Source organism: Mixophyes fleayi, chromosome 1 (assembly GCF_038048845.1).
Source record: "Mixophyes fleayi isolate aMixFle1 chromosome 1, aMixFle1.hap1, whole genome shotgun sequence".
In the NCBI taxonomy this organism is placed as follows: domain Eukaryota; kingdom Metazoa; phylum Chordata; class Amphibia; order Anura; family Limnodynastidae; genus Mixophyes; species Mixophyes fleayi.
This window is the reverse complement of record NC_134402.1, coordinates 30,146,817-30,162,507: the sequence shown is the minus strand read 5'-3', so window position 1 is coordinate 30,162,507 and position 15,691 is coordinate 30,146,817. Positions and strand designations below refer to the sequence as shown.

Sequence of the window (15,691 nt, the reverse complement as noted above, 5' to 3'; positions counted from 1 at the left end):
AAAATGTGCAAAACTAAAAACGCTTCTAGGGGCGCAGAAGTATTACATTCATTTTTACCCGTTTTCCCAGAGCATAAGTGTTTGAACGAGCACTAAAAGTTGCAACGGTTTGCAAAATTTGCATGCTCTAGACAAAAATGTCGAAGAATAAGAAAGTGGGTATTTGGCAGAGTAGTTTAAACCAGCACAGAAATGACCAGTATCTGTTCACATGATGAACATATTAAGGGCTGCAAACGGTTAACAAGCAATGCCATGAACAGGCAGCCAACCCTTCCTCCCTACTGCATCTCTTCAGAATAAATGGAACAGTTTTCCCTGGTTAGCTAAAAATTCTTAAGACAAACATAGTTCTGGAATCACTGCTGTAATGCAATCCTGAGTAATCTGCATGTCCCCTAAACGGCAGCTGTGCAGGAGGTGGTATTTATTTTACTGTATTGGTAATAAAGTAGTAATATGGGAGGGGGAAAAAAAAAAATTGCAGGAGTGGTGTTAGCCAATCAGATCAGAGTGGGCGGGGGAGTGGGCGTGTGAAAGTGAATATTTTTTTTTTTTTTATACATTTGTTTGGTGTTGAGCGGTTGTGTGGTCATATTGCATGGGAGCAGCCAAGGGAAGGCAGCAAGCAAAAGGAAACAGCGTGCTGCACAGGTACACATGTATTGCCAGGGAACAGGCTGCTTCTGACAGCCTATGCTACCTCTCCTACTGCCTGCTTGCAGCAGTCCATGCTAGTAGCAACCCCTGCTAGCAACCCTTAGGATTGTCTTTTTTTTTTTATTGCAATTTTCTCTTTATTCAACTTGGATATCTTTTACTGTCACATCAACTTGCAATGTTCACAAATAAGAGCTTAATTTATTTCCCCCCCCCATTATCTACAGTCCAATTTGGTAATAAAATGTTTCGCTTAGCCTCGCTGCGTTTTGGTTTTGATAAAAAAAGCAAAAGTCCCTGGATTTGTAGTTACAGCTGCGGTTTGACGTTAAAATGTACAAAAAAAGAAATAGAAATTGCCTCACGTACTTAAAACGGGTTAACTGTTCACATACTCTCCCTGCCTGTCCCACATGTGTGCAGCTGACGTATGGATCTCTTAATTCCAGCTGGATTGGTAGCAGATCATGTTTGGACAGGGAAGAATTGTATTTTCATGCTGCATTGTGTGAAGTAATGCTGAAGGCTGGCTGTAGAGGGAAACACAGCTAAAATGGAAAAATAAAATGTATTGGGAGACTGTTAAGTAGTTTATTGCCATAGACACAATTAAGTCAGTTTGCAAGAATTTTGTTTTATTGCATACAATTTAAAAACACAACAGACCTGTCTTAAGGTGTCATTTGCATATCCTGTGTTAACCCCTCAGAGTCTGACTGTTTACGATGCAGTTGGCAGTGCACTAGAGAGGGGCCTTTAGATAGTCTTGTCCCCAGGCCACCCTCCGTCACCAGGAGGGGAGATTTCCGTCAAGGCAAAGCGGGCCGCTGGCTTTTTTTTTTTTTTTTTTCTAGAAGGGTTACGCTGGGTGAGACGTGACATCATAAAAGTGACAGAACGCTGCCATGCTGTTTATTAATAGCAACGTCTTCCTGGAGCAGCGTGGGGTGGCGACCGTGGAAATCCTTTTCAGATGAGATTTAAAGGTACAGCGAGGGTTACTGAGGCGCTCGTAAGGGCCTCTAGGCCTCAGGATGGGAAGAAAGGCATAAGCTGGCTTGATCTGCTCGATGCAGAGATCTGATTACTGGGGCTGACACAAAGCACCCACTACAAACTCTGCTTTTCCTCCAGATGTTTTTTTTTATGAGTGTTTGGGATTGTTTTTTGCATATTGCAAATTTTCTTTTTTGTTACTGGTCCAATCAACGTCTGCTCGGATTCCAATAAGGAACATTTATTTTATATATAGATATATGACTCTTTAAATAGTAAATTAAACTGCTAGTGGCAGGTTTGGGGGGAGCTTTAACACAAACCAGATCCTAAGAGCTGACATTAAGGGGATGGAAACTGTTTACACTGGGAACAAACTAGACAGTCTGCACTAAAGTGCTTTAATTTAATTCATGCTCAGCTCCCATATCACATTTTGGGGTTGTTAGGTTTGAACATGTGTTCACGTTTATGGGAGGGGGGGGGGACTGGTAGATTGTTAAGCTTTAAGCTGGCTTTCCTCTAAACATTTAAATAACATTGAATAGGACGTCATTAATTTGTGCTAAAACAAAAAAAAGTTCTCAGTCCAAGAAGGATTGTAAAATAAATATTCTGAAGGGTAATTATTTTAGAAATGGTGTAACTGTGATTTTTTTTTTGGGGCACCCCTGTGCAGTGCAAAAAATAAAAAATGTGCATGTGGTTAAAACATCCCCTGGTTTGCATAGAAGTTAAAATCTCCCCTTTTAGAATGCTGTTTCTGTTTTAATGACATTTTATGAGTATGGCAGCTAGCCCCATGTCTCACCTTGTTAAAGAAGTGGGGCTAAATGGTTTGGGTGTTTGCCTCAAAGCACCTTCAAAAACCCCTTTCTACTAGAGGGCTTGCCATACAGTGTAAATCAGTCATTTAACTGTGCAATACGACAAACTACAAGCAAAAAGCCCATTTGGTTTGCATTTATACTGTTTTTTTTAATACCACTGGTCTTTTTTTAATTATTAGCGGTGCTGAAGTTTTAATTAACCTCATTTTGTTTTGAAACTAATACTGTTAGATTTGCTGCTGAGTTAATCTAGTGGAGTTTGTTCAATATGAAATGTTTAAAGCAGGTATGATATCTTGACATCCCAGTGGGCAAATAAGTGCATTGTTAACACAAGCATTTTAAAGGGTTAAATTAAGCTGGTTTAGTTTGTCTGATATTGCACATTGGTATTTTTTTATTCATTCTGCTATGCTACTTAAATAGTATTCGGTTTATATTGTTGTTTGTTGTGCTAGTGGTAAAGGGCCTAGATTTTGTCATCTTTCTCCAGTTGTGGTTTTTGTTTGCTTCCTGTAATCCTGTGTAATGGTGTTTTATATTCTGAGTTTATGGTTCCTCAAAAATTATTTTGAATCTAATTGAATATTACACCCACAATCTAATGACCCCCCCCCCCCACACCAAAGGGGTATAAATATGAGGTGGATGCTGTGAGAATATATTTTATTCTTTATAGAGGTGTTCCTGTCACCTACACACAGGTGGGACAGTGTTCATGAGTATAGCCTATAAATATACTACGTGCCAGTGACACACAAAATGGTGGCTGCCAGCATAGGAGACAGAAGCAAGTTTTCCCAGAATTCTACTCAATCATGCAATATGTGATAACTTTATAGGGGCTTACAGCAAACAATGTACAACTACTCAACTACCAGAATGTATTGCATACCTGACAATAGGGCATAAATAAACAGATTCAGGCATCCCACCTGGGGTCCATACCCCCCCCATATATATATATATATATATATATATATATATATATATATATATATATATATATAAAGCTTAAACTACACCCTTCATCATATAGTGTCCATTTGTGCAAGCAGAATGCATGTGTGCACCGATCCATGTGGAAACATAGCTATTAAAATGAGTCATCTGTGTACCAGGGATTTCAGAGATTGTGAATATATTTACAGAGGGCTCAGATCCAACATGTCCCCTGCTGTTAATTACACTTAAGTGTTGCAGAGGATTATTATTCGGGAGCTTTCAGTGTTTCAGGGGTTCTCCAGCAGCTGGGATAAATGTGAAGTATGCTTTGTAGAAGGTTTTGTGGCACGTATCCTAGAGCCATATGTTTGTAACCTATGGCATGAGATATATATATATATATTTTAGTATTTTATTTTTCAAAGTGCTTGCTCTCCCCCTCACCCATCTACTGGCCTTTACCCGAATGTCAGGGAAACATTGGAAATCCCCCAGTGTATCTATAGACCACTGTGTTTTCCCTAGACACATTCCTTTGTGTGAGTCGTGCTGAGGAAAACCTTGGCCAACCCCGGCTGCTTGACGTACTGCTGATATGTTTGTTGGAAAACTTCTCAGCCACGTGATTTATAATGAATGGGCCTAGGCAACCGTGAATCCATTCTATCTGCGCTAGAACTACAACTCCCAGCATGCTTTGCCTGCAGGCTGCGACCATTTCCTGTCCTGGCACTCAGTAATGTTTAATGGTCAAGCCTCTGCCTGTGTCATTTGTGGTAGTTTTGCCAAGTTAATAGGGATGACTTTATTTTCCTGGCGTTGCCCTTTTTAAGATGATTTTATTGGGAGTTGTATGAATTTGTATTGTGTTTCTAGAAGTCCCAAGCTTGTACATTACACTTTCAGTTTCACTTGTTTCCTGTGTTTTAGACAATAGTTTCACATCCCTATGAGATCAAATCCCTACAATATCAATACCACAGTGTTTTTGGTTGCAAAGTTTTAGCTTTGTCCATATTTCTGCTAAGGTTGAACCCATACTTGCCAACTCTCCCGGAATGTCCGGGAGACTCGCGCATTTTGCAAGAGTCTCACGGACTCCCGGGAGAGTGTGGCAATCTCCCGGATCTGCCCACTTCACTAGGAAGTGCCCCACTTCCTAGTGAAGTGGGCAGAATTTGGTCCCAAACGCAGCGATTCTCGGTGAATCGCGGCGTTTGGCCTGCCACATGTTGCAAATGACGCGTTTGAGTCATTACGCCACGGGGGCGGGTCCAAAATGACGCACATTTTGGAGTCCCGCCCCCCATCGCGCCCACCTCCCCCGTCAGGCTCCCGGAAACCAACTGTCTAAAGTTGGTAAGTATGGTTAAACCTTTACTGTGCAGTGCATCATTTAGGCTACATACGTACACCTGGGATGGTACAGACCTTACAATAGGGATTAATGAACCCTTTTTTTTATAGTTAACACTATCTGGGCTTTGACCACAGAAAACATGAAGCAAGTAGCTGTCATGTTCCCTCTAGTCCTTCTTTTTGTACTTATTCACTGGGATCAGCGATCCCTACATCAGATATTCATCAGTCTACTGCCTTCTCCATGTGACTTTGTGGGGAAAATATTACAAATGCCTCCTGTACACCCAGCCTTATAGTGGAACTTAACCTCAGTCAATGAAAGATCTTGTATTAAAACTGCACGTAGGTGATATGTTTTCTCCTATATGAGAAAGTGATAAGTGGGTGTGTTGTACTTCTGCAACCTTAGCCTTGAGCAAATAAATGCTGACATTAATATCTGAGTGGGATGATGTTTTGTATATGTCAAAGGCAAAGCTGTTGTATAATGTACAGGTTTGATTTTTTTTTTCCCCAGTTATAATCTATGTATGGTGTAATTGGTGAACTGACAATGTCAGCCACAGATTACTGCCAAATTACTTTATTGATTCAAGTCACTGACTAACTATGTGGGACAGAGGTCCTCCATATGACTATTTACAGTCACTAAGTTGGTTAAGCAGATTTGTTCTAATGGAAGTAAGGCATAAATGGGTGGGTTCACATGTAAATCATAAACCTTTTTTATTTATGTACCTTTATCTGCTTCGTGCTTTCATGCAAATATCTGTATTCAATTGGACTTTTTTTTTATTACATTCTGTCAAATTTAAATGCAAAATACTGTTATGATTATTGAAATGTGTTAGATTTTGGAACAGTAGGCTTTTTGCCCAATGCTCTTGTACACAGCTTTGCATGAATACCACATTTTGCATAGCTTGCTTGCTTTGCATTACTTGCGTAGTTAAAGAACAGATGTCTCGATTGATGTGGCAAGTGAAAAAGGGTAAAACTGTTTCTTTATCACCAATCCTGTTGAGATCATCTCAACTTTTGCAGTTCATTGGATTTTTTTTTTCTGATAACCGAGTGATCACGTACGTTTTTATTTTTATATGAATCATTTTGTTTTCCCAGGCTTATTTTTAGAATTCTTCCTGCTCTCAGGTCTCAGGCTTGAATGATGTACTAAAGACGTTTAAAGAAGAATTCAGGCCTCTAGCAAACTGAGAATTCTTTTCTCTGTAGTATGCAGACTATGATATATGCACGAAAACAGCCCTCATAGTTATGTTAGCTTCTATGTGGTTGTGACTTGCAAAGCTGGGAGCAACATGTCAGCTCGTTTCTGAAATATTCCATTGAATAGTAGACATGGCAGGTTATGAATCTCCAAAATACGTTCCAATAACATGACAAAGGTTAAACTTCTAGTCTGCTCCAAAACTGGAGAGAAATTGAAATTTGTAACTCAGGGCAGGAAGCCGAAAGGAAAAACAAACCATGTTCCTGGCCAGATCCGCTCCCAGTTTTTTCCACCTTTAAAGAAAAACTTGGCGACCTTTTGGAGAGGCAAGGATGTGACATTTTGGTATGATTGCACTCACTGATCCTCCTTGTTGTCAGGCTGTGTATGCTGTCTTGATTTGGAAGTCTTTAAGAAGAGATTTCATGTCAAAACCTGCCATACTTAACAAGGCAATTTGAAAGGTTTCCATATATTGAACTGCATTGGACGCAGTGACGCCATTATTGTGTAGAGACCGATTTTATGTCTACCTGCTGAATCCTCATCAGTGGGCCCGCCTCCTTCATACAAGCGAAGAAGCCACACTTCAGCCATATTGGGGTATACCAATATTCATGACAATACAGCCTATGTATTCACTAGGAACCATGTCATGTGACACAAATGCCTAAGTTTCCAGTCTAGTGATTGGCTTGAAATTAGCTCCGCTCACAAAATGGCCGCCTTCACGTCGTGTCTATGTCGGTCCCCTTTAAAGGGTCATTGGAGTTGGCACAAGAAATCAAATTAGAAAAATGAACTTAAGACAAGTTCACCTATAATGTCATTTTTAGTTTTCTGGTGGAGGTGACCGATCAGTGCCTCATTTAATGCTGTGTGCTCAAGATATTTTATATTAGACGTAGAGAACATTTTATGAATACTGTTGCACAGGTACTGAGGAAATTATTGTGTAACCTATTACAACCAGTTATTGGCTTTCACTTCTCTTTTTATTAGGTATAAGGAAAGAAATGACAGGACAAAGGTAATGTATGCAAAAGGAAATTCGAAAAAACATTGGTGCATTATAATGGGATTGCAGAATTGTAAGTAAATGGAAGAGGGTAAATGAGACAGGAGTGTGTGAAGAATGTTCTGTTCGTGTCAACATCACTTCTAGTCTGTAGGGTCAGGTCTGCTCAACAATGACAGGAAGGCCAGAGAGGCATAGCAAGGGTATGACATTGTCTGCAGACTGTTTGAAGTGGGACTTGCTTAAACCTAGTTCACTTACCGGTTGTGGACTGGGTTAGGGTCTCGTTCTTATTGCTTATACGTAGGAGGTATCTAAACACTCATCCGAGGAGATACAGTAAGGCTGGGTACACACTACAGTGTTTTCAGCCGATTATTGGATCAAACTAACAATAAACAACCATTCAGCTTGATACTGCATTAGTGTGTACACTTAGACGATGAGCGATAGTCGTTCCAAAGCACAGACCATGGTTTGATTTGATTGTTCAGCAGAGCTATAAATCTCGTTCAGCTATGGAACAACGTCCTTCCAATCCTGCAGTGTGTATGCACTGACGATCAGGGTCTGCATAGAGTTTAGAGTCCTGAGCTTTTCAGCAGACAGTTATGATAGATGAAGAGCACAGATCTGAGGGTAAATCTTTTAAAACTTGTACAGTGTGTACACATAAATCGGCATGCTGATCAGGACTCTCTTATTTGGCAGCTGTTGGTACAATTGTCGTAGAAAACACATTGGTCGGAAAATTCTGTAGTGTGTACACAGCCGAATAAAGTGTTAGAAAAGTGTCTTCGAATATAATGAATTATATCTTCCATCAGTACCACATTATCCTCTTCCTGTACCTGGTCGTGAACACTGGTGACGTAAATGTTTCTCCATTGTCTGGGAATACGGCTAATTGAACAATTCTGTAAGTGTCTGATGTTCGATGACTTGTATTTCATCATCATCATTTATTTATATAGCACCACTGATTCTGCAGCGCTGTACAGAGAACTCACTCACATTAGTCCCTGCCCCATTGGGGCTTAGTCTAAACTCCCTAACATACACACACACACTAGGGTCAATTTTGATAGCAGCCAATTAACCTACCAGTATGTTTTTGAAGTATGGGAGGAAACCGGAGCACCCGGAGGAAGTCACGCAAACACGGGGAGAACATACAAACTCCCCACAGATAAGGCCATGGTCGGGAATTGAACTTATGACCCCAGTGCTGTGAGGCAGAAGTGCAAACCACTACACCACCGTACTCAATGTAATATACTTTAAATTCAGAAGCATTGGGATGACACGTAGTTGGACCAGTAGTAGGGTGGGAATAATTTTATATCTTAGCATTTTTAGAGGAGAGGAGTGGAGTTTAGACAGGATCTTTCCCCTCGACACCCTTCCACTTGATGCAGTTGGACTCCCTGAGAACCCTTTAATTTCATGGTCAGCCAGGGTCAGTTTCAGTTCTTGGTTAAACATATGTATTCTCAGTAATGGGTGTACCCTGAAAGCTGCTTTCTTTTCTGCTCAACTCCCCTGGGTGTTGACTCCGTCCTACCATCCATGGTAGCCTACATTGTGTGCGCTACTGCCTGCGATTCTTCAGCCAGGACCACCTGTCTCTGCAGTTATTAAAGCCCTTAGTATAAACATACACAAGGCATGAAACAGACGCTGTGCTTCTTCTAAAATAATTTGATTGAACGGTCACTTAACTTAGTGTTTATTATTCTGTCAGTAGTTTTAGGTTCCGAGAACTAAATAAGGTTGTCAGGAGCATGAGAGTACCCACAGTTTGCTGCGCTCTGTTTTGGCTTTTGGTAACCCGTTGTTCTTTTCTTTCCACGCTGCCTGCAGTCCGGTGTGAAGGCTTTGGGGGACCTTAAAACTCTTGGGATGAGGGGTATAATTTCTGATATCCAAACCAAAACTGAATTTTTTCCGTTGTGTGGAGTTATTCTTTTAGTAGATAATTCTTAGATGAGAATGTAAAGATTGTTGTTGTTGGAAAATAACCAACGTTTTCATATGTTAGTAATAAAAAACTGCATAAATGTGCAATGTCGTAGAGATAAATGGAGAGAAAATCTTCCTAGGGAGGGATGACATTAGGTAACATTTCGTAATCATAATAAAGGTCAACAAGTTAATAGCCTGGTTAGAAAATACCCGTGTGGTTGTGTAAAATTCTATTCAGCTGCGTCTATGGGGGAGATTCACATGCTGGCAATGTGGTGCGCGGCCATCACTGCGATTTCTGCTGCGCACATTTGTGGCCTTTGCGGTAGGAACCTCCGCTCATTTTCTCTGCACAGCTATATGGAGTGTGAGGGAAAAGTAGCAGAGATTCCATTAAAATCTCACATGTGAGGTGTCAATGTGGACGTTTCGGAGGCACCTCTCGCCACGGCACGGAAACTGAATCTCCTCCTTAACATGAATGTACAATCGCTGTTTTTCGATAGCTCACAAGCCTTAATGTAAACTTGTTACGTACATGCCGCGGAGGCAGCCATTTTGTTCTTGAGAACAGAGCCATTATACTGGAGGAGCTTTGTACCGCTGAGGTGACTAAGTTATGAGTGAATGATACAGTGCTCTAATGATTATTGGTTTAGCCCAAGTTGTTAAGTTGTATAATAAAATGGTTCAGCCATTGCATTTTGACCTTCTATCCTTCAGCTCTTATCAGTGTCTGAGGTAATTTGCATATGTTTGCATGTTACCAGTACCTTCCTTTTTTTTTTTTAGTCAAAAGCTGTAATATCTTCTAGTGGCCGTGTTCCTGTGGCTTCATGCCATGCCTTGTGGAATAAAATGTCTGTACTTAAACACATCTGCCGGATGTTCACTATGAAATGAAACCATATTGAACTTGAGGGTGCCATAGACATCCTAATTCGTGCATGCAGAATGAATACTAACCTGCTATACAGCACATCTGCAGTTAGTAGTGAACTACTAGATTAAGGTTTAAACTTCTTTTTTAAAAAAATAAGAAGTTAACTATAGTCCTGAGCAGTGTTGACTAACCTGTGACACTCCAGGTGTTTGTGAAACTACAAGTCCCAGCATGCTTTGCCAAATATATAGCAGCTTATTGCTGGAAGGGTGTGCTGGGACTTGTAATTTCACAGCACCTGGCGTGTCACAGGTTAAGGAGAAAATCAGTATTTCCTTTAAATTGTCTGCTGTAAGCTGTTTATTGACCTCTATATTGTAATATCCAAATATTTCTAAGTGTTTCAGTAGGTTGTAAGCAACTTTGAAGGACATTAGAACACTAACGGGATCACCAGACATTGCGCAGGTCCGATTTGTAATGTGTAGCAGTTTTTATATATTAGCAAATTATTTGGTAAATAGACCAAAAATGCCATCTAGAAAATTAGCGTTGTTGCGTTGTCGTTATGTCGCGTTGTCACCAGGTTTCCTTCCAGCAGTTAAACAATTGTTTACAACTGAAAAATGATGTTGCTTTGTTGCATTATCACGTGGACGCTATGTGGTCTAGTTTGGCAGCTTTATATTGAGAGCTGTGGGAGATATCCGCCAAAAAACACATTTTTATATAGATTATATGAATGTGCAGGTATTTATGTGCTGTGTAATTTTTTTCCCAATAGAAAATATATAAAATTGTCAAATGTGACTCTTTAGTTTGCTAAAAAATATTTAGATGACCTTTTTTTTTTTATTTGTGAGCATAATTACAAATGACCCGTTAAACGTTAGTTGTCATCTTGAATAAACAGGCCGCACTGTCTTTAGCGTTCCCAGTCTGCCAGCATTCAGACCGGTTTCCATCCTGCAAGCTGCAGTCTACAATGTTCCATCTGTTTGATGTGTTTACCCAGTTAAACAGCTGGACAGGTAAACTGCTCCTGTCAGGGGTAAAATGTCAGAAATCATCTGCCTTCGTGTTAATGAGTAATCTTTACTGCAGGGTGTGAAATATCACTACCACAATTCAGCAGCTGAACTGTAAGGGGGGAGCGTCGTGGGGCCAGGAGAGCTTTCGTTTCTGTTTTTACAGATTTAAAGTCACCTTGTTTACTTGTGGCTTTCAGTCACTGTCATTACCACACTGATTAGCTGCTAATAGCTTTAATTGATGGTAATGGAACAGCGCCACCTAGTGACCAAATTATTGTGGAAAACTGAGAATAGTTTGAGTAATAGTATTACTTCAGACCACAAAATGGCTGCCTATTTGACAGGTCTACATTAAATGGCTAAGCCGGCGACTAGATTTTACTGACTAAAGTGCCCATTTTTGGCCTGAGCCCAAAGTTCAGTGTGAAAAGTTGTCTAATGCAGAAATCATGCCCATCAGTCTGTACTTTGGCAATTTAACCTATTGCATTGGCTCGGTGTGCAATGACTGCCATCAGCGTGTTAATGAAGACTTTATTCAATCTCTCATATATGCAGTAGATCTACCAAACCAAATATTCCTGCGGCGTTGCTTAGTAATAAGATATGAGTGGGAGAAAAGGAATTCATTGACCAGTATAGGTGTTTTTCCTCAGTCATACACCCACGGTATGTTCTGCTTGGCCTATGCAAGAGTTTTAAAGGACCTCTAAACCTAAAAGGAAGGAATGCTAAAGAAAAAGCTACTAGTGACAGATTAATTTGCAAAAGTCATTAGAACCTGACAGGAATGGGGATAATCGCACAAAGTTTGGGACGTTGATGAAGAGATTTTCTTACACACAATACTTCCCTTGTGAAACTGTCTAGTCCTGCTAGGGGAGCCTTTTTGAGTACAAGATATTTGCTAACAAATACACAGGAAAGGACATGCACAGCATGAAGTGGACTTTTCACCTACACTATGTGGAGGCAGCCATTTTGTAGCGTAAAAGAATGAGGCAGCCTGTTCACCATCAACAGGTCGAAGAGCCACAAAATGGCTGCTTGCGCCTTAGTTAACTCGTCTGCTTTAAGTATCATAACTGATATAAAAATTATTGCAATTTGACTTTTCACATATTGAATCAACCTACGTTTAAAGTTTAGCGCCCATTTAGAAGATTACATTTAGGAGTCTAGACTAATGTTAATATACCAAATAACTTTGGGGTGTTTTTTTCTAAATATTGTCATGAAACAGGAAGCAAAACATGAAATGCCTCAGGAAAGATGAGTTTTTAAAATACTGATGCGGTCATATTTCATAGCTTGCATACATGTACACATGTCCATCTGAAAGATTGATATTTCACTTGCTTATGATAGGTAAATTATGGGATGTAAATCATTCACAGAAATTTGCCTATGCTTTGCATGGCCATTCAGTATGAGCTGATGGAGATACTGGGTGATCTGGCCTTAGGAGTGTTACAGGGGGGTATCTACTGTAAGTCTTGAATGCTAGATAGGAAAAGCAATGTATTTGCAAGAAGTCTCAGATCCAATTATTTTATGTTTATTTATATCAGGCAGTCTTGGAGTTTTTGCTGCCCTACGATGTGACACAGCTTTGCTGAGCGACATGGCTGAAGAGCACAGGAAGGATGTTTAATTTGGGATTGCATGTGAAAAGGTCGCAGAACTTGATTAATTTATGTGACCACACACAGGAAGTCTTGCCTGCTTAAAGCATGTTTTTATTTTGGTTCTGGGTAGCTTTCGTTTTGTATATAGAATTATTATTTCTGTAGACACTTCAGAAGCGGAAACTGGCACAACCTAGGAACTAGTGACACCAGAAGCTGCGTTTTTCATGAATAGAACACAAAATGGCTGATTCCATTGTGGGTACACTTAAGAGTTGAAGTAAGCGGTCCCTAAGCAGCTTGTAGTATGTTATCTTATGTGAAATTGAATAAACAGCTTTTTAAAGCAGGCCTGGTCAACCCGTAGCTCTCCGGTTGGTGTGAAACTACAAGTACCAGAATGGTTTGCTAGCTATCAGCTGTCCATGCTGGGGCTTATAGTTTAAGAACACCTTTTGAGAGCCACAGGTTGGCCGGCCTGTTAAAGGGTCTGGTGCAGAAACAAGATGGCTGACAAGATGGCTGCCAAGTACCAAGGCTGACAGGATAAAGCCATGTTGTGGTGTTTTTTCGTCGTGGCAAGAGGTCAATTTTATGGGATGTATTGTCAGAAATAACAGGCAGACTAGTTTTTTATTCTGTTCTTTTCAGGCATTTAGTAATATACTACAGAAAAGGCAAGTGAGGCATTTTTCAGGTCCTTTGTAAATTTAAAGGATGATATAATTGTAAGCCTATAGATTGAAACATGTTTTTAACAACTTGTCCATTTTTATTTGTTCCACTGTGCGTTTCGGTGCGAATATAGATTTTAATTGTGCAGAGACAGCTACCTTGCTTGACCCTCCTGTTACCTCCCTTCCAGGAGATGTTCATGTAAGAGAGACGCAGTCATTATCCAGCCAGCTGTTGAGGGCAAATAACACAATTAGCAGTCTGATAATTACTGCTTCTATTTAAAAAAAAACATCATTTTTTTTCCCATGGAGCCAGAGAAAATGAGCTGGGTGAATTGTTTTTTTTTTCTAGCTATTGAATTGAGGCATGAAAGATACCCTTTGTTCAGTAAAATATCACTGCCTTTTCAACATTTTGGGGAACTGAGGGTAGAGCCCATAAGTGTGTTTTTTTTTTTTTTTATGCCAAACGGGATCATTTAAATGAATTTACTGAGCAGCGAGATGACTGGTGTATATTAATGGATCATAACGAATCCTTGATCATCAAGTCAATTGAGGTCTGGAATCTGATGGGCATTTAAAGAGTCCGAGTGGGGCATCTGTACAAATATACCAATAAATTTAGGCGTCGGCCATAAATATTGTATTCATTTAATCTTTCTGGCTCCTAGGACATATACGTTCCTGCAGTCTATCGTTTGGATTTAAGTAACCCTCTAAGTATGGGGATTTTTTTATCTGGAAACGAGGAAACAAGTAAATTGGTGATTGTCATATACGTAAACATGTTCCGCCACTTTGCAGTTACTACGAGGAGCACTGCTAAACAGGAGACAGGTCATTTTTAAAAGTCCCTTTTAGTCATGGTGTCAGATTATGGAATTAGTTTGTAACACACAAAGTCCTGAGCGTTCCAAATCATATTTCTGTAGTTACAAATCACTCTAAAATGTAATAACACAAATGTGGGCAACACTGATGTTTTTATGGTTAGATGTTTTCTAATTGATAACTTTTTGACATTTGTTGCAATAATTCAGGGTTTGGGGCCCCATATTTTGACATTGAGTTTAAAATCTGACCAAAGCAATTTTTCTTTATCTTTTTCTCTACTGTATATTTTTTTTTTTTACTTGTCATGGATTTATCTCTTGTCTTCTCATCTGTATTAATACTTTGCAGTAAGTGGGTTGCACCCATGATGTAGTATATTAAAGGTTGTTTTTTTTTTTTACAGTCGTTTGATATAGTTTTTGGAATTAACTATTTTTATAAAGTGTAAATTGTTTTGCATGCCTAACACTTGTGCAAACATTTCATGTTTGTGAGGGTTTAACACAAAAGGGCGGGTGTAGGCGTCACCATAGTTCCAAACCAGTCAAAGAATGAAGCTTTATATATCGTAAGAATCTGGTGTTGTACGTTAGAGGTCACGTCACCAGGAATGTCACGGCTTCCTGGTATCATTGTCTTAGCTGTGCAGCCAGCTCGCTTGCATGACAAAAAGCTGTTTGTAACTGAGCATAATAACCAAATTAGAAAAGTGATGTCCACACAGGCTGCATGGGCGATTAAGTAACCGCGTTCTGCTTGCCGTTTCAGAGGAGAACCATGAATTGCAACACTGAAATGAACTAGACTGCTGGCTTCAACCGATGTCCTTCCTTACTCCGCAAAGAACTGAAATGACTGGACAGTATTAATCGAAGAGGATCAATGCTCGTCGGGCTGCGGAGCGGGGACATAGGGTTAACCATGGTGACACTAATTACAGAGAAACTGCAGAACCAAAGCTTGGACGATCTGTCATGCAAAACGTATAATATTAACCTGGTACGTAATAGCTTAATGGAGACCTTGCAGCCGCTCTGCCATAGATAAGTTAGAGAGCTAGTTGCTTTTATGCAAGTATTAAACTTTAATTCCGATATGTGCAGGATTTGGGCACAATATTAGTCTTTTGAGCCCAGTATTTAAAATATTTGGTACAGCACTAGATTAATATAAAACCTTATGTTTTACTCGGTGGCAAACAGACAATTGAGGCTTGTTTAATAAAATATCACTGGTAGAACATGTGTAAGCTATAGCAACCAGATTGGAATGCAGAGCGCTGATTGGCTGCTATCTACACCGTGCTATTAGATTGGCCACGTTATGTAGTTTTGTGCGTGTCCTATGATTTGTGAATTACTTGGCTTGTTGTAAATGGCAGGGAGTTAAGCTGTGTATCTACAGCCCCAGCATGCTGGAGAGGCCTATTGGCCAACAACCACCACTTAGAGTTGAGTGTTCTAGAATCTTTCCGTTTTTCCTGTTTAACAAACTCGTAGAAATAGCGTTTAATGTTGTAAAAGAAGCTACAGGTCTATACAGTCTGCCCTCTTTCTGTGCGCGTGCCTTTAATAATGGAAGGCACTACTGGAGCTTCTGCAAAATGTACTTCTGCAATGAAACCG

General features: G+C 40.0%; 1 protein-coding gene across 4 annotated transcripts in view; it reads left to right on the top strand.

Annotated features, from left to right (window-relative positions):
• FAM53A (family with sequence similarity 53 member A) overlaps positions 1-15,691 on the top strand; it is a 46,455-nt gene that overhangs the window by 3,576 nt on the left and 27,188 nt on the right. The window contains exons 1-2 of one of the 4 annotated variants that reach the window (XM_075194149.1): positions 576-654; positions 14,835-15,065. In XM_075194149.1, the coding sequence (XP_075050250.1) occupies positions 14,949-15,065 (117 nt within the window). In that variant the 5' untranslated portion in view covers positions 576-654; positions 14,835-14,948. Of the gene's footprint in view, positions 1-575; positions 655-1,554; positions 1,647-14,834; positions 15,066-15,691 lie in introns of those variants that run through there. The other 3 variants (XM_075194152.1, XM_075194151.1, XM_075194153.1) reach the window with 3 other exon arrangements.